This window comes from Cervus canadensis, chromosome 2 (assembly GCF_019320065.1).
Source record: "Cervus canadensis isolate Bull #8, Minnesota chromosome 2, ASM1932006v1, whole genome shotgun sequence".
In the NCBI taxonomy this organism is placed as follows: Eukaryota; Metazoa; Chordata; class Mammalia; order Artiodactyla; family Cervidae; genus Cervus; species Cervus canadensis.
The window spans coordinates 113,854,080-113,875,168 of record NC_057387.1 but is presented as its reverse complement, the minus strand read 5'-3'; the positions used below and the strand labels follow the sequence as shown (position 1 = coordinate 113,875,168).

The 21,089-nt window shown below is 58.0% G+C and overlaps 1 protein-coding gene across 1 annotated transcript in view; it reads left to right on the top strand.

Moving 5' to 3' along the window:
- ANKMY1 (ankyrin repeat and MYND domain containing 1) overlaps positions 1-21,089 on the top strand; it is a 55,005-nt gene that overhangs the window by 15,117 nt on the left and 18,799 nt on the right. The window contains exons 9-17 of the mRNA XM_043462167.1: positions 674-845; positions 1,517-1,657; positions 2,868-3,008; positions 4,860-4,967; positions 7,366-7,497; positions 9,766-9,879; positions 10,208-10,373; positions 16,556-16,634; positions 17,403-17,563. Of these exons, the coding sequence (XP_043318102.1) occupies positions 674-845; positions 1,517-1,657; positions 2,868-3,008; positions 4,860-4,967; positions 7,366-7,497; positions 9,766-9,879; positions 10,208-10,373; positions 16,556-16,634; positions 17,403-17,563 (1,214 nt within the window). The remainder of the gene's footprint in view (positions 1-673; positions 846-1,516; positions 1,658-2,867; positions 3,009-4,859; positions 4,968-7,365; positions 7,498-9,765; positions 9,880-10,207; positions 10,374-16,555; positions 16,635-17,402; positions 17,564-21,089) is intronic.

Below are 21,089 nucleotides of genomic sequence, written 5' to 3'. Positions count from 1 at the left end.
CTCTCGCACACCCCACTCTGCACCCCCACCTTCTCCCTGCCCACCACCCGCCCAGTCCCCTCAGGCCCAGCCCTCACGGCGTCCCCACAAGAGGCTGGGTGTGCTGCTCTGAGCTGCTTGTGAGAGACGTGTGTGCCAGTGTGAGTGTGTGTGGTAGGTTTGTGTGTGCACTGTTACATGTGTGGTTGCATGTACACACTGTGCCTGCATGTGTATGTGTGTTGCATGTGTGTACATGCTGTGTGCTATGCGTGTGTGAGTACGTGCTATGCTGTGTCTCTGTGTGTGTAGGTGTGTGTGTGTTTACACATGTATGTGCACATCTGCTGTGTGTGTACAACCTTGGACCCCATGGGTGCCAGGCAATGTACACCGTCCCCTCACGGCCGCCCCGGGAGGCCTCCTGGCCCCCACCCCCACCCCGCATCCCAGGTGACCTCAGGGAGGCTAAGTGAGCGCCAGGCTGAAGCCGGGCAGGGCCGCGGCTGGACTTGGGCTGCCCTGGTGCAGGGAAGGGCTGCAGTCTTGGCGAGGCAGGACCCCGGGGGCAGGGTGCTCCGCGTCAGGCCTCGCCAGCACCCCCGGTGGGGCCTCCTCCGGCCCGGGGCATGTCCGGGCTACGGGCCACGCGTGCCCCTCCGCCAGCCCGTGACCGTCTCCCTGCTCCTTCCAGAGACAGGCACAGGTGGGCGACCATCAAACTCCTGCTGCGCCGCGGCGCCGACCCCAACCTGAGCCGCGTGCCCATGCAGGTCCTCTTCTTCGCCGTCAAGGCCGGGGACGTGGACGGGGTGAGGCTGCTGCTGGAGAACCGGGCCAGGACGGACATCCAGTTCCCGCCCGAGGTGGGCCGCGCCGGGGGCCTGAGGCCGTGGGGGCCACGGGCCGACTCTGACGGTCTCCCGCAGCGTCTGCTTTCCTCCCTGGTTGTGTCGATGCTTGTCAGTCACTTCGGCCTCTTATACTCAGAGGGTGTTGGCTTTTGAAAAGGCTGCCAGTCTTGCTCAGGCTACTTGCTCACCTTCTGGGCCCCTGAGCCGGGTTGTTTATTTCCTCTTTTTTCTTGGGTGTAAGTGCAAGGGTGCAGGGAAGCGGGATTTCAGGCGTCAGACCCAGGAGGATTTCACAGGGACTTGTGCTCACTGATTGGCCTCCATCTTTGAAACCTCCTGGAGGAGAGCGGAGACATTTGGTCTAATAGGAAGCTGGTCCACCAGGGCCTGTGTTCCTGTCTGTCACCCTGGCGGACGAAAGCCTCTTATGAATCAGAGCAGACGGCTGGGCTTGTGTGGTGTGTTTGTGGTCCATTGTGGGCGGGCCTCTTGTCCCGAATGTCCCTGATGACAAGTATGTGGTGCCTTGGGAACCCGAGGCAGGCGGGGGGCAGGCGGCCATGCTCTCGCCCTGGACCGGGGCCCCACGGGCCTTGTTCACACAGAGCCCCACCCTCGGGCTGACGGCTGTCGCTCCTCGGGAGCCGGGGCTGCACCCTCACCCGCCTATGTTTCCCCTGCAGCTGGGGGCCCTGACCCCTCTCCACATCGCAGCTGCCCTCCCTGGGGAGGAGGGCGTCAAGATAACGGAGCTGCTGCTCCACGCCATCACTGACGTGGATGCCAGGGCGGCCGACCAGGACGATGTGTACAAGCAGGCTAAGGTGGGCATCTGCGCCGTGGAGGGTGGGGTCCCTCTGCAGGCAGCGTGAGGTCCCTAAGGAGGGTGCCGGACGCTCTGCGAGCCACAGGCCGGCCTGGATCCGGGCAGCGTGTGCCTGGACACACCCGTGGTAGTCTGTGCGAGCCGGGGCCTGTCCGGAGCAGAGGGAGGCAGTGTGACTTGGGCCCCGAGTGTGAACACTCCGCACACAGGCCTGTGGTGTGGGAGAGGCATGCGCACTTGATGAATGTGAGTGAGAACCTGCTTTTTCAGGCAGCTCACAAAGCCCGGGGGTCCTCGCTGGGGTAGCCGGGCCCCCAGGAGGGCATTCTGTAGGAGGCTCTGTCTCACTCCACTTGGGGGGTGCCCCTCTGCCTGGAGACGCGTCTGCCCAGGGCCGCACTCCCTGGCCGGGTCCTCCCACCCCGCCTGCCTCCCAGCCGCCCCTCCGTCCCCTGGGCCGCTTCTAGGCTGCCGCCATCTGAGAAGGCCGGCCCCGAGCCCCGCGGGCTCTGAGCTCCTGATGTGCGGGGGGAGTCGGGCCACGGGCTCTGCCCTTGCCGAGGCTGGGGGAGTCGAGCTGTGGGCCTCCTCAGCCTCCAGGTCTGCCCCACCTTCAGGGAGCCTCGTGTCCCCAGACCAGGGCTCAGGGCCCGGTGCCCCCTGCCAACCTGCTCCAACACGTGACAGGGAGGGGAGTGGACCCTCAGGGGGCAGGGCAGGCTGCCGGGTGGGGTGGTGATGCTGCAGAAGGGCCTGGGGGCCAGAGGTGGGGCTTGGAGCCTGCCGGGCGGGGGTTCTGGGGTGCAGGGCTGGAGAGGGAGAGCTTGCATCTTGGCACATGCAGCGCCCCCGCCCCCTGCAAGGCCATGCCAAGGCCCCCTCCGCCATGCAGCCCTCCCAGCCCTCCTCCTCCAGGCCGAGCCCCTGGAGCACAGCAGCTCTGCTGTCTCATCCTTGCGTCCACCCAAGCCTCATCCAGCCCCCAGCGCCCGAGGGCCTGGGGCGGGGAGGGGAGGGCGGGCTCGAGGAGTCAGGGTAGTTCACGGGGCACCGCTGCAGGCCTGTGGGCTGGGGGGCGGCGCGGCCCTGGGGGGGCCCTGGGTGTGAGCTGGTGCCTGCAGTGGGTGCAGGGCCGGGCGGCATGTGGCGGGTCTCTGCTCTGGGGGGATGGGCTTGGGGCCACCCTCAACCCCTCTGTCTGCCCACAGCTGGACCTGCTGCCTTCCAGCCTGAAGCTCAACAGTGAAGCGGGCCCGCCCAGCATCTACTACAGCAGGTGCACGTCAGTCCCCGACGAGGGGGGCAGGACGGCCCTGCACGTGGCCTGTGAGCGGGAGGACAACCACAGGGTGAGGCGGCCTTCCGGGTGGGCCGGGGGGTGTGCACAGGCGCCTTGAAGCGTACCCGTGAGTGCCCGTCCGTGAGTGTGTGCGTGCGTCTGTGTGCAGGCGTGTGTGTGAGCTTGTAGGTCGGTGTGTATGTCTGCATGCACGTGTGTACACGTGCACGTGCAGGGCGGTGAGCCCACAGGCTTGGTGGGCTGAGCCAGGCCTCAGGTCCCGTGGCCATGTGAGCAGACCTGGGCGTGCCATGGTCCACACCAGGGTCCTCCAGCTACAGGTCATCCTCCCTAAGTGGGCCCCGGACTCGGGGGACTGGGTCAGGTCGGCAGTGAGCTGAGACACGCTGTGTGGAGATAGGATAGGAAGCATCATGGAACTCATGTGCACGGACGTGTTATTTCAGAGCACGTGCTGGGGACACGCGTCCACACACAGGCCTGTGCACCTGGGGGTGGGGGCCTGGGTCGCCTCGTGAAGTCACTGCGTTACTGCGGGTGGCAGTCACACACGTCTGTGCAGCCCGCCCATCACCCCCCCGGGCGGTGACCCCATCTGGTGCCGCTGCCTCCTGTCCGCTTTGGGATCAGTTCGCCCGCGGCAGGTGCAGGAACCCCTTGGAGGATGGGTGCGAGGGGAGTTGGGGAGGCGGGCCAGCGAGCCCCTGAGTGCTTGATACACAGCCTCTGTTTACTTGCCTGTGAAATGAAACAGCAGCAGCCTCATGGGCCTGCGGCAGGACGTCTTTGTCAGTGCCCAGGATGAGGATCACATGTGCCGCCCTGATGGGGACCGTGAGGGCCTGCGTGGGGGTGGGCGCCCATGCAATGCTGGCAAGGGACCACCCGCTCCAGAACACCCCCCGTCTTGTCAATGCATCCTCGGGCTGTGTCACTGCCCCACCAGAGCGGGGCGGCAAGCCCAGGCTGAGGCCGGGGACAGCGAGGCTCCGGGAAGGCGGGGCTGCCCAAGGCCCCTGGTCAGTAAATTGGAGGCCTGGGCTTGGAGCACAGCTCTTTCTAGCTCACACGCCTTTGTCCTTTGTACTGATTTCGGATTTGGAAAAGTTAAGGGGAAACAAAGTCAGGAGGCACCATAGGCCACGTTCTCATCAGATCAAGGACAGATCACCAGTGTGAAGTCCAGTGCTAAGACATGAGGGCTGCAGCCATCCAGCCACCACGCCTGCATTCCACCAGGGAGAGTGAGAAGAGGGGAAGCTTCCCAGGAACCCCTCGGCACACTTCTGTGGGCTCCCCTTGGCCTGGCCAGTGAGGCTGGCAAAGGGGGTGGTCTTGCAAGGTGGCCCAGCCGGCCCCTGGGGTCTGCAAGTCCGCAGAGCAGCAGACCGCTCCTTGTGGTGAGGGGAGCCTGGGTCAACTCCCCGTGGGCACTTCCCAGAGAGGAGGGGGACGCTGAGAGCTTCCTTGGGGGCAAAGGGATGAAAGTGCCCCTGTGTTTCTTTTGCCTGGTGTGTCCCGGTGAAGGGCTCGCCCTCTGCCCCACCTGCCGTGTGCCCGGCCCAGCTGCAGTAGTCTCGATACAGCGGCAACAGCTGTATTCGAGTCTGCAACAGCTGCAGTAGAGCGGCCCTGACTCTCCTCTTTCCTTCAAATCAACTTACTCGTCACCGACATCCTTGTTTTCCATCTGAAATGATTGACGTTTGGAAAACCTCTTCTTCGCTTGAGGATCCACCCACCATTCACTACCCGGCGTTCAGGGCGCTTGTGTGTGCCAGGCAGGGCCCTAGTGTGAGGGAGGAGCAGTCAGTGGCCGGGATGGCCTCACGGTGTGTGTCTCCCCTGGAGTGGAGGCGCCCCTGTAACCCGCCGTCCTCCCGCCTCTCTCCCTGCCCAGTGCGCCAGGGACGTCGTCCGGCTCCTGCTGGCCCACGGAGCCAGCCCCAACTTGCTGTGGAGTGGCCACTCCCCGCTCTCCCTGTCCATCGCCAGCGGCAACGACCTGGTGAGCAAGTCCCACCCCGCTGGCGTACCTGCGTGGCTGTCTCGTGCCCCCGCTCCAACGCAGGCTCTGGGATTTGCTGTCCTCGAAGTGCCCTAGGGACAGCATGGTGTGATGCCCGGAGGGTCCCCTCCCATGAGGACAGAGTGCCCCACAGAGAGAAGGATGGAGGGAGGGAGTGAGCATGAGGGTGAGGGTTTACCCGGGAGGTGCTGACTCGGCCACAGAGCACTGGGAGGGCACCCTGGGTGGTTCCCACCTTCTGTGGCTGCCAAGGACCGTGTTTGTTCTTCCACCCACCCATCCACCCACCCACCTGTCTAGCCACCCAGTCATCCACTCATCCACTCAGTCATCCACTCATCCATCCTCCCAGTCATCTATCCATCCATCCTCCCAGTCATCTATCCATCCATCCTCCCAGTCATCGACTCATCCTCCCAGTCATCCATCCATCCATCCTCCCAGTCATCCACTCATCCACTCAGTCATCCATCCATCCATCCATCCTCCCAGTCCTGCACTTTTCCTTCCTTCCATTCATTTATCCACCTACACATCCACCTGCCCACCCACCCCTCCACCCATCCATTCTTCATCATCCATCCCTCCTTCTGTCTTGTTGTTTGGTCGCTAAGTCGTATCCGATTCTTTGTGACCCCATGGACTGCAGCACGCCAGTCCTCCCTGTCCATCACCAACTCCTGGAGTTTACTCAAACTCATGTCCATTGAGTCAGTGATGCCATCCAACCATCTCATCCTCTGTCGTCCCCTTCTCCTCCTGCCCTCAATCTTTCCCAGCATCACAGTCTTTTCAAATGAGTTCGTTCTTTGCATCAGGTGGCCAAAGTATTGGAGTTTCAGCTTCAACATCAGCCCTTTCAGTAAATATTCAGGAATGATTTCCTTTAGGATGGACTGGTTGGATCTCCTTGCAGTCCAAGGGACTCTCAAGAGTCTTCTCCAACACCACAGTTCAAAAGCATCAATTCTTTGGTGCTCAGTTTTCTTTATAGTCCAACTCTCACATCCATACATGACTCCTACTAGGAAAACCATTACTTTGTATGGACCTTTGTTGGCGAAGTCATGTCTCTGCTTTTTAATACACAGTATAGGTTTGTCATAGCTTTTCTTCCAAGCAGCAAGTGTCTTAATTTCATGGCTGCAGTCACCATCCACAGTGATTTTGGAGCCCAAGAAAATAAAATCTGCCAGTCTTTCCATTTTTTCCCCATCTATTTGCCATGAAGTGATAGGACCGAATGCCGTGATCTTCATTTTTTTGAATGTTGAGTTTTAAGCCAGCTTTTTCACTCTCCTCTTTTACCCTCATCAAGAGGCTCTTTAGTTCCTCTTTGCTTTCTGCCATTAGGGTAGTATTGTCTGCATAAATGAGGTTGTTGATATTCCTTTTTTCTATCTATCCACCTATAATCCACCCACCTATTCATCCTTTCATTTAGCTGTTATTTTTTGAGGATGTTCTATGTACCAGGTAGGCACCATTCCAGGCATCAGGTGTTGAACAGAACAGAAGTGTCAAGGATCCTACATTCTAGTTGGGGCAGATGGACCACAGTCCGGTGTGTGACAGTATCAGGCCCTCAGCTCATGAAGAAAGTGACGATGGGGGAGGGAGGAGAATGGCGGGGGCTCCTTCAGCTGGGCGGCGGGAGGGCCTCTCTGGTGAGAGGGCAGCTCGGGGAGGCCTGAGGCAGCCACTGTTGCTGAGCGGCTGGGGCTCCCGCGTCCCTTCTGCCCGGCCCCTCCGCCCCCTGCCTTGGCTCATGCACCGAGTCACTCACTCAGCGGGTCACGCGGGCACCTGCTCTGTGACCGGCCCTGGGGGGCGGGCAGCCTGGAGGAGAGCCTTACCCCCGGCGCAGAAGCTCTCGGAGGGCCAAGCTCGGTGCCTCGTGTGTCTGGAGCAGCTGCTCTGACTCCAGGCTCCCCGGGGGCCCCTGGGCGACTGGGGACGCAGCAGGGAGCAAGGGAGCCCCGTCCTCTGCACGTGGTCAGGTGATCACGGTGACCGGCTGCCCTGGGTAGAGGCAAGCTGGTCCCAGGGACATGGACCAGCAGGACGTGCGCCTGACCCTGTGGGGTGAGAGGCCCGGCAGGATCCCCTGCGTCCCCAGGTGGAAAGCAGAGAGGCGCCGGGACCACTTCTGAGCAACTGGACATTGTTCTGAGGAAGTGCTGGACCTGGGCCGCCCGCCCGGGGGAGTGGGAGTCCTCCCTAGGGAGCCGCCGTGTGCACCCCCAGCCTCACCGTCTGAGCCACGGCCCCTGGGGGTGGGAAGCAGGGAAGTCGCCCCGCGTGGCCTGGCTCCGGGCGCTTCCTCCGCTCGTTGGGGAGGGGCGCGGCGGGTGCTGACAGGCCTGTCTGTGCCCAGATTGTGAAGGAGCTGCTGTCCTGCGGAGCTGACCCCAACATGCTCCTGACCAAAGGCTTGGGCAGCGCCCTGTGTGTCGCCTGTGACATCATCTATGAGAGCCAGAGGAGCCTGGAGAGCAGGCTGGCCCTGGTGAGCCGGGGGCGGGGAGGGTGGAAAGGGGAGGCCCTGGCGGGCAGGTCTGGGGTCTGCACTGGACCCTCTGTCTGGCCCTTGCTTGCAGCAAGCTGCTTCATGGCACTTCACGGGCTCTTGCTCTGTGTTCAAGACTTGATGTTCCAAACACTTGAGAAAGTACAAGTAATTCTTGCCTTTTATAGTTTATAGACCTAAAATATATTAGTGGCAAACCCACTCAAAAGGCCAGACAAGAGTCCCTAGTTTGTCTTGAGAGACATTGGGCTTGGCTTTGGTCTGGCTGCAGGAGTCTAGAGTTTTCAGTGACAGAACCAGATTACCAGGGATCCAGAAGCTGTATCCTGGGGCGGGGATGGGGAGCTGTGCCCTGGGTGGGGGATGGGGAGCTGTGCCCTGGGTGGGGGATGGGGAACTATGTCCTGGGGGGTATGGGGAATGGGGAGATGGCTGGGGGATGGGGGAGCTGTGTCCTGGGGGGTATGGGGAATGGGGAGCTGGGTGGGGGATGGGGGAGCTGTGTCCTGGGTGGGGGTGCACTCTCTGCTGGAAGCAAAGCTTCACTGGCAGTGCCCCCAGAACCTAGGGTTTTTGTTTGTGAGGAAGGAAGGTTGAGTGATGAGAGGCTGGTGACAGTCATTGAGGCCGCCTTGTGTCTCCCCAAATAACGAGCCTGCTGACACCTGCTCGGCAAGTGTGCATTCTGAACTTCCTGTAGATGACAGCCTGATTCTTGTCTGTCACATCCAGCCTTGTGGTTTGTGGTTTTGTCAGCATTTCTCGATGGAACTGTGAAACCAAAGAACCTCTGTGTAGCATGGCATCCTTCCTTGTCGTGGTCGGGGTGGGCGCCTCTGACGGATGCTGTTTGCTGTGAATGCAGTTGGTGCTGCGTCAGGAGCGGAGGACCTTGCCTCGGGGTGTGTCAGGGGTCCAAATGCACACACATGTGCATGCACAGGCACATCACATGCCTGTGTATACATGTGCAAGCACCCTCCTCACGCACATAGCTGCTCTCTGCAGCCACACACACATGCGTGCACACACATGCCCACACGTCCACACACCTGTGCATATGTGTGCAAGCACCTACATACACATAGCTGCTCTCTGTAACCACACATGCATGCACACACATGTCCACACACCAATGCATACATGTGCACACAACCACACACTCACACAGCTGCTCTCTGCAACCACACACATGCATGCACACACATGTCCACATGCCTGTGCATACGTGTACAAGCACCCATCCCCACACACTCACATAGCTGCTGTCTGCAACCACACACACAAGCATGCACACACATGTCCACACACCTGTGCATACGTGTGCATGCAACCACACACTCACATAGCTGCTCTTTGAAACCACACACATGCATGCACACATCCACAGGCCTCTGAATACATGTGCAAGCACACACACACACTCACATAGCTGGTCTCACAGCACCTGTGGTCTTACTGAGCGCCCTCGGGTTGTCGTATGGATGGTGAACACGGTATGGACTAGGGCTCTTAGCCTCTTTAACCTACAGAACTTGAGAACAAGTCACAGGCACCCTTGCTCATTCCCCGAGGCGGGGTGAGCTTGTTCCTTATATGGGGTGAGTGGAGGGGTGTGTCCAAGGGTCAGTCTGGAGGCTTAGGTGGTCTGCCCGCCCTTCGGTGGTGTTGAGTGCAGGGTGCGTGCACATACCCTGCTTTTGCTCCTGGCTCTTCAGAAGTGGCAGCTGCAAGTTTGTGGTCTTTATGTATCTTGTCCATAGTCTGCCTCAACTGCACCTGCACCCAGCTATTTTTAGTCTATTTGGTTTCTTTGTATTTTGTTTCCGAAGGAGACATTTGTCCAGGTGCAAGCACTGCAGCAAGGGTCCCAGGTCCCAGTGTGTCTCAGACAGACCAGCTTGGGGTTTGCCCTCCTACCACATACATTCTAGTGGAGTGGGACCAGACCTCAGCAGGGTGCCCTGGGGTCCGGTTGGGTGAGGGAGGGCCGCCCGAGGAGCCGGCCAGCCCCCAGACTCAACCTTGCTCTGAGGGTCACCCTGAGGACACACCACCCTAATGTCTTGTCCGTCTGTCTGTCTTGCTGACACTCCGCACACCTGGGAGGATGGCCCAGCTGGGTCACGCAGGGGGCAGGAGCCTGACCCTGCTCTCCTGCTGGGGGAGAGGGCCCCCTGCTCCATGCCCCGCCCCCTGGTGGCTGGGGCAAATGCGAGCCTTTGACGTGGGCTCTGTTCTCCACAGATTGACCGGCTCATTAATTACGGGGCTGACATCCTGAGCCCTGTGACACTTTCACAGGGGGACAAAACAGCTGTGGGCACAGCGGTGGACTATGGGTACTTCAGATTCTACCAGGTGGGTTGAGTCTCTCATTGGCGATGGGGGTGGAGCTGGGGCCTTTAGCATCTCTTGGGCAAGGCGGGCCAAAGGTCCCTCATGCCTCTGACCAAAGTCCTCCCCCAGCCTCCTAGAAGGGAAAATTCAGGCCCCCCAAGCACTGCCAGCTTGACTGCCTGTGCACCAGCTCTCTGAGCGTTACCTGGTCTGTCCTCACACTCATCGCCATGACCACAGTGTACCCCAAACTGTTGGCGGTGGCCCAGGGCTGCTGGACCTGCTCCCCCTGGTGGACTGGGGGCCCGGTGCCCCGTGCTCAGAGGTGGTGACTGGTGCTGGGTTGCAGGACCGGAAGATAGCCCACTGCCCCTTCCACATGCTGATGCCTGCAGAGCGGGAGACATTTCTGGCCCGGAAGAAGCTCCTGGAATACATGGGCCTCCAGCTGCGGCAGGCCGTCTTTGCCAAGGAGGGCCAGTGGGACCTGAAGGTGTTGCATCTGAGCAAGCGAGGTGGGCGTGGTGGGTGCTCGGCCGGGTGGGTGCGTGGGTGGGTGCGTGGGCGTGGTGGGCAGCCAGCGGGGTGGGCGGCTGCAGCGGGCTCTTCACGCAGCTCAGAGCTGACCCAGAGGCCCCCTTGGCCTGAGTGTGTGTGACAGGCTTCATGCGTCGTGGAAGAGCATTGGTGCCCCGTACTAGGGGCTGCGTCCCCTGAGGGTCTGGCTCCAGGAGGCTGTGTGGGGTGGGCCTGGGAAGAGGAATTGGGGGGCCCCATCCCAGGTCTGGGAGCATCACCTGTGTCCAGTGCCCTGCCGGCCCCGCCCTCTGCCTGCCCCCTGAGGAGGGCGACTTGCCTGCACGGGGGTTGGGGGGAGGGAGCCTGCCCTGCGGCTGCTTGGTGAGCTACGCCCCGGGGGTGGAGCTGGCAGCCAGCCTGAGCTGGGGGGGGAAGCCCTGGCTCATGCTCCCCCGAGGGCCCTGCGTGGTCTAGCCCCATGGCAGAGCCAGCCTGAGCTGCAGTCTCGGGTGAGAGCCTGGCGGGTCCTCAGGCGTGGGCGAAGGATCCAGAACCCCGTGGCGCACAGACAGGGAGCTTGTCTCCTGGCTGACAGTCTGCTCAGGTGGCGAAAGAAAGTGGGCTCCTGGGGAAGCCCACAGGCCCAGGGGAGGGGCTGTGCCTTCCAGGAGATGGGGGTGGGGCGGGGCACGCGGTGACAGCTGCCTGTGTGGGGGGCCCGGGACCGGTGGTCTCCCTCAGCCACACCTCTGCTCCCATCTGCTGCTCGGAACCCGCATAGTGGGTGATAGGGAGACAGAGGTGGCGCCGGGGGCTGCTGAGAGACCCTGATGCCCCTCCGCCCTTGAGCTCAGCCCTGACACAGGGCCCCACGGCAGCAGGAGTCGGGCTGCTGTCTGAGGGCCATGCCCCGCTTGTCCCCTCCCCGACACCCCGCGTCCACCCCGGCCCCTCCGCCCTGCCCGACTCCCTTACACATACCCCGCCCCATAACCCCCCCGGCAGCACCCCTGCCCTCCCCACCACCCACACGTGTACACACATGGACCAGCCTCCCCACCTCCCCCACCTGCACATGTACATACACACACAACCAGCCCGCCCCCACCCACCGTTCCACACACCGCGTGACCGTCTGCACCCTGTCCCCCAACGCCTGGACCCATCCTGCAGCCCCGAGACACCCACCTTTCATACACAACGCTCCTCACTGCTGCACACACACCCACACACTAACATAAACCTGCCAAATCCACTCACAGACCTGCACACCCTCAGGTCCTCACCCCACCTCCGCTGCACACATACACCCCAATGTCCAAGCTCCCTGCACACACATCATAAGACCCCCACACCCCACCCCACAAATAGTTCCTAACCAGATGCCCACCTACCCGCTCACACACATCCCTACCAACTGCTCACCTCCACCACCCCTCACACCCCTGTCCTCACACACCTGCCACCCCAGGCCAGCCCCCACACAAGCCCCCAGGGACCACCCCCCTCACCCCCTCCCCACATGCCCACTCATTCCTCCCCACATGCACGCTCATCCCATCCTTCCCCACAGAACCCCCTTGCACACTGTCACACACGCACACACACCATCCATCATAACCCTCCCCACCCCCACGCTCACCAGCCCACGCACAGCCACGCATATCCACTCACCCTCACACCAGCTTGTGGCCGCCGACCTCCTCGTACCTGCGTGCCCACACGCGACCTCAGGACGTCAGCTCAGGTCGGTGGGGCGGGGGATGCTTAGACAACAAGCAGGTGTTTGCTCGGTTCAGAAGGCTGGAGACCGAGCTCCGGGAGCCGCTGTGGCCGGCTCTGGGGGGCCGCTTCCTGGCTCCTCGACGCCGTCTGCCTGTCCTGTTCTCACGCGAGAGAGCGCGTGCACTTCCTCTTTTTACAGGGTGCTAATCCCACCAGAGGGCTCCGCCCCCATCACCCAAAGCCCCCCTCCAAGTCCCGTGGCATTGGGGTTAGGCTCTCAGCAAATTAATCTTGGAAGGACACAGGTATGTCCATAACACCCCCCCCCGCCCCCGACTCAAGCACAAGCCTCCCCTGCCCTCTCACTTACACACCACCCAACACACAAATAACGACAGTCAGCCCTAGAGGGGGACAGCGATGATGGGAAATGAACAGGTCCCCAGTGAAAAGTGGGCACCCCTGAGCACATTGACGTGTGCGTGATGGAGAGAGGGGAGCAGGAAATGTAGTGGAAGATACCATGATGAAAACATCCAGAATTTGGTGAAAATCGTCAACCTGTATATCCAGAGAGCTTAATGAACTCCCAAAAGGATAAACACAGACAGCTGCAAACAGACACACCATAGTTGAAATGCTGAGAACCGAATGATTCATCACAAGGGGACCCCAGTGAAGTCAGCAGTTGGCCCCTCGTCAGAAGCCACGGAGGCCAGAAGGCAATGGGATGTCATAGTCAAGTGCTCAAAGCGGTAAGCTTCAGCTGAGAATCCTGGATCCAGCGAAGCTGGATGAAGGTGACAGAAAGGCATTACCGAAGACAGAACCCTTGAGAATTTGTCCCTCGTAGTCCTGCTTTACAGGAAGCACTGAAGCACATGACTCCAGAAATTAAGTCCTCCATGTGAATAAAGAGCACTGGCAAAGTTAATTATAAGAATAAAAAAGAAATGCATGTTTCCTTAGATTTAAAAAGAAATTTGCAAAAAAAAAAAAGAAAGAAATTTGCATGATTTATATATAAGCAATTTATAGAAAAATTACTATAAGCATATATGTATGGATTTTATTTATTATAATCTTGGTGGCTCAGCTGGTAAAGAATCCACCTACAATGCAGGAGACCTGGGTTCGATCCCTGGGTTGGGAAGAGCCGCTGGAGAAGGGAACAGCTACCCACTCCAGTGTTCTGGCCTGGAGAATTTCATGGACTGTATGGCCCATGGGGTCACAAAGCGTTGGACACGACTGAGCGACTTTCACTTTCACTTTCAAGGAAATAACGAAAGTATAGTTTAAAATAATTAAAGAAATTAAACATTACATTTAAAAGTATTCACTTAATGCAAAAAAGTAAATAAATGAGGAGTAGAAGAACAAAAATATGAGACATATAGAAAACAAAATGTAAAATGGCAAATGTAAACCCAGCTATGTCAGTAATAACATTAAGTATGAGTGCACTAAATAATCCAGGCAAGAGGCAGAAACCATCAGACTGAATAAAAATAAGAAAAGTCCATTTACATGTTTCCCACAGGAGACATATTTTAGACTCAGTGATACAAATAGATTGGAAGTAAAATGATAAAAAAAATCTTACATCATGAAAATAACAACCACAAGAAAGCTGCAATGGCTATACTTATATTACAAAAAAATGGACTTTAAAGCAAAAATATTACTGACAATAAAGAGGGACATTTTTAAATGATGAAAGAGTCAATTAATCAGGGAGGTAAAGTAATTATAAACCTATATGCACCTAACAGCAGACACCCAAATAAACAAAGCAGAAAAAACACACATGAAATGCAAAATAAATAATTCAATAATAAAATAGTTGGAGATGTCAATTCCAAATGTTCTACAATAATTTGTAGAAAATTTAGGCACAAAATTATAGAGAAAAGGAGATTTAACAACACGGTTAGACTACAGAGGACAGGGAATGCTGGCATGCTACAGTCTGTGGGGTCACAAAGAGCCGGACACGACTGTGTGACTGAACACACACACAGACACATTGGACTCCGAGACCTAAGGCATTTATAGAACGCTGTGCCCACCAAACAACAGAAGGTATATTCTTCTCAAGTGCACGTGGGACACTGCCTAGGACAGACATGTGCTCAGTCATAAGACCCCCGCCCCCAAACTCTTAACACATTTATAGGGATAGAAAGAATGCAAATTATGTACCCTGGCCACAACGGAATGGAATTAGAAATGAGTATAATAGGAAGACATTTGGAGATATGACATAAAACAATACACTTCTAAATAACCAGGGGGTCAAAGAAGAAATGAAAGAAGCGATTAGAAAGCGCTGTGATGTGAAGGTGGAAGAAGACGATATACCGGAACCCGCTAAAGCGGCGACCACAGGGACGTGCAGCTGTGAGTGCCTTCATTAAGAAGAAAGCAGTCTCAGTCACCAGCCCAGCCCTGCTCCTTAAAACGCCGGCAGAGGAAGAGCGCACTAAACCTAGAGTAAGCTGGTTTGCCAGCTACATAAATGTATGTGTGTCTGTTAGAGAGAATATTAGTGACATAGAGGATAGGAAAATAATAGAGAAAATCAGTAAACCTCGGGAGTGGTTCACTGAAAAAATCAGGAAAACTGACACATTTGGCTAGATTGACCAGGAAAAAGTGAAGACTCAAATTACTAAAATCAGAATTAAAAGAATAAACATTATTACCAAACATTTAGGAGTGAAAAGAATTATGAGAGAATACTATGAACAACTTTATGACAAGGAGTTGGAGCACCAAGATGAAATGGACAAATTGCTGAGAACATAGCATCTACCGCAACCGATTAAAGAGGGAATAAAAAACCTTCCCAGATTTATAACAGTTAGAAAGATTGAGTAAGTAACAAAAAGCCTCCCAACAAAGAGTAACAAAACCCTCCCAAACAAACCCAGGTACAGATGGCTCCATTGGTAAGTTATACCAAACATTTAACATGGAATGAGCACAAATCCTTTTCTAATTCTTTCAAAAATTAAAGAGAAAGGAACACTTCCTAACTTATTTTATGAAGCCTCATTACTGATTCCGAAGCCAGACAACAGCATTATAAGAAAACTAAAGACCAATATCCTTTATGAATATAAATGCAAAAATATTCAACAAAATACTAACAAACTGGGACTTCCCTGACAGTCTAGTGGCCAACACTCTGTGCTTATAATGCAGGGGCGTGAGTCCCATCCCTGGCTGGGCAACTGAGATCCCACATGCTGCACAGTGTGGCTGAAAATACACACACAGTAGCAAACCAAACTCAGCCTCGTGCCAAAGAATGATCTACCATGACCGAGTGGGGTCTGCAAGGATGGTTTAACAACAGCAAAACTGTCAATGTAATATACTATGCTATTAAAATGAAAGAAAAAATTCAATTGATGTTAAAAAAATTTTGATGTAGAAAATCCAACATCCTTTCATGATGAAACTCACAACAAAGAACAGAAGGGCATTTCTTGAACCTGATAAAGGGCACCTGCAAGAAAACCCCCACAGCTAACATCAAGTCAATGATGAAAGGCTGGGTGCATTCTCACCCCAAGGTCAGGAAGAAGACAGAAACGTCTTCTGTGTAACATTGTACTGGAGTTGTAAGCTATGCAATTAGACAAGAAAAATAAATGAAAGGCATCTGAATTGGAAAGGAGAGTTAAAGTTACAACCTGGTTTATCGCCAGCTCCCCCAGAAGCATCACTCTGGCACCAGGTGGTTTGGGAGGGCGCTTTGGCCCTGCCCACTGTCACTCACAGAGCTGCTTCTGGACCCCACAACAGCATGGAGAGTGGTCCTGGGGGCTGGGGGGCATGGAGAGCGGGGAAGGAGGGTCTCCCACATTCTCTACTCTCCTGGCCAGCAGGTATTTCTTTGTGGGGTTCCTGTGTCTTAAGGGGTGCCGGGGGAGTGGAGGATGGGTGGCCTTTCTTGAGAGGACTGATGTGTTGTCTAAGGACAGGAAAGCAGAGGGGTGTGGTTGAGCATCAGGTGATTACTGTGGGTGGGATTCGCTGCTGTCCTGTCCTCCAGCCCTCTGGGCGTCCTGCTGCCAGTGGCCAGAGAGCAAAGCCAAGAGTCTCCAGACCAGAGGGGCATGTGAGCTGGCCACGGCCAGAGGGAACCTGGTGCCGCCCTGTGGCCATTAAAGGCAGAGTTGGGAACGCGGAGCTGGGCCGACGGCCAGGAGGCTTGCAGACCTCAGGGCGTGGGTCCAGAAGCAGAGGTACGCACTGTGCTCTGTGCCCTTGGACCTGCTGGGGGCTGCTCAAGGGTTGTGCCGCCCGCCTCGCCAGCCTCGCAGGGCCGGGAAGGGGCTCACCGGGCGGTGGAGGCGGGCAGCGCAGTGCCGCCTTCCACGCGTGGGCATTGCGCATGACCAGGGGGCATGGAGGCTAACACGGATCTCTCTCGCTACAGCGGAGCTGGCCCCCTGCCTCCGGCTGAAGCGGAAGGGCACCGACATGCCCAAGGGGCAGGACTTGCTGGGGCAGGAGCAGTAAGTGGCTGGGTGGTGCCCGGCTGGGTGGTGCTGCTGAGCCTGCCGTGACCTCCCTGGCCCGGGCAGGGTCACGCCTGAGAGGCCCAGCTCTGCTGTGGGCCGTAGCTTAAGCCAGGATGGGGGCAAGGGGGTTGCAGCTCACTCGTGGAGTGGCCTGGGTGGCTCTGGGTGGGTTCCATGGCCCCTGGCGGGGGCAGTGGCCAAGCAGGGGTGAGCCCAGCTCTGCTGCTCGGAGACGCCCCCCCACCCTCGTCAAGGTGGAGGTGCTGCCCTGCACCCCACACCCTCCTTGCCCCTCCACTGCTGGCCCCCTCGAGTCTCAGCTCTGCCCTGTCCCTGCTGTTGGACAGTCTTTGCGTGCCTGGCGCTGTGTTATCCCCGTGGGCATCCTGGACAGTTTCTGCCCAGGAAACCCTGATGGGGGTGGGTGGGCAGGCGGGGGAAGGGCACCTACCCAGCTCACTGCCCCCCGGCCCCACGGCAGGCCTGCCCAGAACTGGCTCCCCCACCACAGACTCCTCCCACCCCCTCGCCATGGTGATGACGTGAGGGTCCCCGAGTTGGGGATTGTCACTTCCTGCCCGGTCGGGTTGGCCAGCACAGGGTGGGGGCTTGTTTCCTGTTCCTAGTAGCACCGGGCTGGACACACTTAGACCAGCACTCGCGAGCTGGCCGCTCTGAGCACGGGACATGGCGGGTCCCGGTGCCCAGGGCCTCAGGCACACGTGCCGGGCGCCCCCTGACTGCCCGCCTGCTCCCTTGCAGGATTCCCTTCTTCAAGTTCTGCTACCAGTGCGGCCGCTCCATCGGGGTGCGCCTGGCACCCTGCACCCGCTGCTATGGGATCCTGACCTGCAGCAAGTACTGCAAGACCAAGTCCTGGGCCGACTTCCACAAGAAGGACTGCAACGCCCTGGTGGCCATCGGTGAGTCCAGGCGGCGGCTGGGCTGCTGCGGGCGGCCGGGAGGGCGAGCCCGGCCACGCCCCGAAACCTCCCCAGTCCAAGCCCCTGTGCAGCATTCCCGGGGAGGGGGCCTGTCTGGGGACAGGGAGGCATGCAGGGGAGACTCTCGCTGGCCCTGGAGCTCCGGCAAGGCCGCTGGTTGGTAGAACTGTCCTCTGGGACACGGCCAGGTGGCCTGGGCCCTGTTGGGGTCGGGGGGGACGCAGGGGTGTCCTGTTCTTTCTCAGAATCTGTCCTCGGCTCCAGGGGAGAGGCCGGACAGACCCCTGCCCTTGGGCCTGTGCCCCCGGAGCTCTGATCCACAGCATCACCTCCATCTCCAGCTCTGTGAAATGGGTCTTTTAGTAACAGGTCCCTGTGGGGTGCACCCTGGATCTGGCCATGGCGCCCTCACCTCGGGGGCTGCAGGACAGGGGCCTGGGTTGTCTCTGAGGAGCAGTTACCCTGACACCTGGTTCTCGCGGTGTATCCCGCACACGTGTGAGCTCTGAGCAGAGCGTGCCTGTGCAGCCCTCACCCCACGTCGGGCCCTGGGCCCTGGACGCCCCTGCTGCGGTGGGAAGTGGGGGGCCCCAAGAGCAGAGACTGCTCTGGGCGGCGCTTCCAACAGCAGCCTGCGGCCTGCGTGGGCACGTGGGCTCCTCGGGGACGGCCCAGCCCCTCACCTCCAGGCTCCCCACTCCCTGCCAGTTTCTTGTCCAGGGGAGCAGCAGGAGGAGGAGTCCTGGAGGGTGGATGGATCTCAGTGAAGAAGCAGCGCTGGGCTCCGCGGCCAGGCGGGCTGGGCCGCCGGTCCCCCGCTGCTGGCACCTGCCTGTGGGGCCGCCTCTGGGCTGCTGGCCCCGAGGACTCTAGGGCCAGGGGTCTGCTTCCACAGCGTGATACACAGCAGTGTCGCCCCCGACCCCGAAATAAAGCAGCCTCCCTGGAGGGGTTTCAACCCGCTCCACCCCGACCCGGCTTCCCAGGTGGTGCTGGTGGTAAAAGAACCCGTAAAAGACACGTAAGAGACGCAGGCTGGATCCCTGGGTCGGGAAGATCCCCTGGAGGAGGGCATGGCAACCCATTCCAGCATTCTTGCCTGGAGAACCCCATGGACAGAGGAGCCTGGCGGGCTACAGTCCCTGGGATCCCAAGGACTCGGACACGACTGAATCGACGGCATGCACACAGGCACCCCTACCCCGGCCGGGGGCTCTGTGTCCGGCCAGTGGTCTCGCTGGCCCCCTGGCCTTGGCCGTCTGTCGGGAGAGGAGGGCGGTGGGTGCGCACCAGGACTGGAGCGTGCTCTGGAGGTACCGCCCGGAGGTGGGGTGTCTGAGCTCATCACGGCTCACAAGGGGTGGGGTGGCACCTCCCGTCCCTGCCCACGGGCTCCAGGCTGTCCACTAGTGTCCAGGGCTTCCATTTCTTCCATGTGCATTTCCTGAGTGTCTGCTTTGCCAGGGCTGTTCTGGGGTGGGGGCTGGTGGATGTGGGAATCACCCCCAATTGAGAGGGAGGGGAAACTAGAGGGTGACCGTGAGCCAGGAAGGGGGGTCCCCGGGTGGTCCATCTGCCCCCATGGAGGGGCGAGAGGAGGAGTGGTGAGGTCTGGGGACCCCATCTTTCAGCAGGAAGGTGGTGGGTGCTCCAGGGAGGGGCTTGCTGCTGAGAGCAGAATGGTGGGTGGGGGAGTGGGCAGGTGGCAGAGGAAATGGGGGTTTGGAGCCCAGCAGGGGAGGACCCCAACCCAGCAGGTTTTTCGCTGGTCAAGGCGGTGTCTGCAGCCATGCTGATTTTGCCTGATTTCCAGTCTCTTGTTGAGGACCAGGCTCCCTAGTGGGGCTCCCTCCTTCCCTGAGGAAGTTTGCTGGGGGCCACCCTGCCTGCTCCCAGAAGCAGGGCTGAGCAAGACACCTGGGCAGAGGAGAGGACCTGGTCGTTGCCCTGGAGCTGGGCTAGCTTTGCAGAGGGGCTCCCCGTGGAGGCTGGGGGTGGGCTTTGGACCTGCCTCAGCCAGTCTGGCTGCGAGCCAGCCTGGGACACGTAACGGGGCTGTGGAGCACCTTCCTGGGTGGGGAGCACGGGGGCGCCTCCCACTACATCTGCCAGAAGGAAACTCTCCTAACGATGACTTCTTACAAGTCACACTTGTTCTTTGTACAAAAGTTAGAGAACACGTATACACAAAAGAAATGGGAAATGACAATTATCCCAGCACCTGGGAATTACCACGGCTGACACTTCGGTGTCTGTGCTTCCAATTTCATGTGAGTCTATATAGACACCAGTGGAGACAGTGACAGACTTTATTTTTTGGGCTCCAAAGTTACAGTGGATGGTGACTGCAGCCATGAAGTTAAGAGATGCTTGGAAGGAAAGCTCTGACAAACCTAGACAACATATTAAAAAGCAGACACATCACTTTGCTGACAAAGGTCTGTACAGTCAAAGCTATGGTTTTCCCAGTGGTCATGTATGGATGTGAGAGTTGGACTATAAAGAAAGCTGAGCGCCGAAGAATTGATGCTTTTGAACTGTTGTGTTGGAGAAGACTCTTGAGAGTCCCTTGGACTGCAAGGAGATCCAACCAGTCCATCCTAAAGGAGATCAGTCCTGGGTGTTCATTGGAAGGACTGATGCTGAAGCTGAAACTCCAATACTTTGGCCACCTGATGCTAAGAACTGACTCCTTAGAAAAGACCCTGATGCTGGGAAAGACTGAGGGCAGGAGAAGGGGACAACAGAGGATGAGATGGTTGGATGGCATCACCGACTCAATGGACATGAGTTTGAGCAAGCTCTGGGAGTTGGTGATGGACAGGGAGGCCTGGCGTGCTGCAGTCCACGGGTTCTCAAAGAGTCTGACACAACTTAGTGACTGAACAGAAGACATCATACGTAACATGTGTGCACACACCACGCACATGCATATCTAAAGTGGGAGCATGGTCATGCTGTAATCTAGGCCGTGAACATCTTTGTGTGCTGTTTATCTGCAACATCATTTTCCCCAAATGAAAATAGTCTTTATTGTGGTTGTGCAAGATGAAATCAGCATAAAGCATCCCAGTGTACTCAAGGATAACGACCCTGAACGTGTTTAGATTTTAATCTGTGCACACGTGCACATATGTCCTCCAGCACCCTGTGCACACACGTGCTTTTCCATGCACTCCATCCATCCATCCATCCATTAAAACAGAAAGGTTCACTTTGAACCTTCACCTGCCTTCCTAGCGCCCTGTGTGGTCCTGTCACTCCCACGCCGGAAACCCAGCGTGTCTGCCTGATGCCGCTTTGATGGGCATGTAGGTTCACCGTCCACACGTGCAGGGCCGCGGCACACAGGCTGGTGGCCCATTTCCGCTTTGTCTGAACTCACGGGGCTGAGCTCTTCACACCTTTGTTCTGTACCCCTGGCTCGCCCTCTGGAAGTCCTGGCTCATGTCCCTCCCCCGCCCCGCCAGCCCTGGGCTCTGGAGGTGTCGCCCGTCCAGTCCCT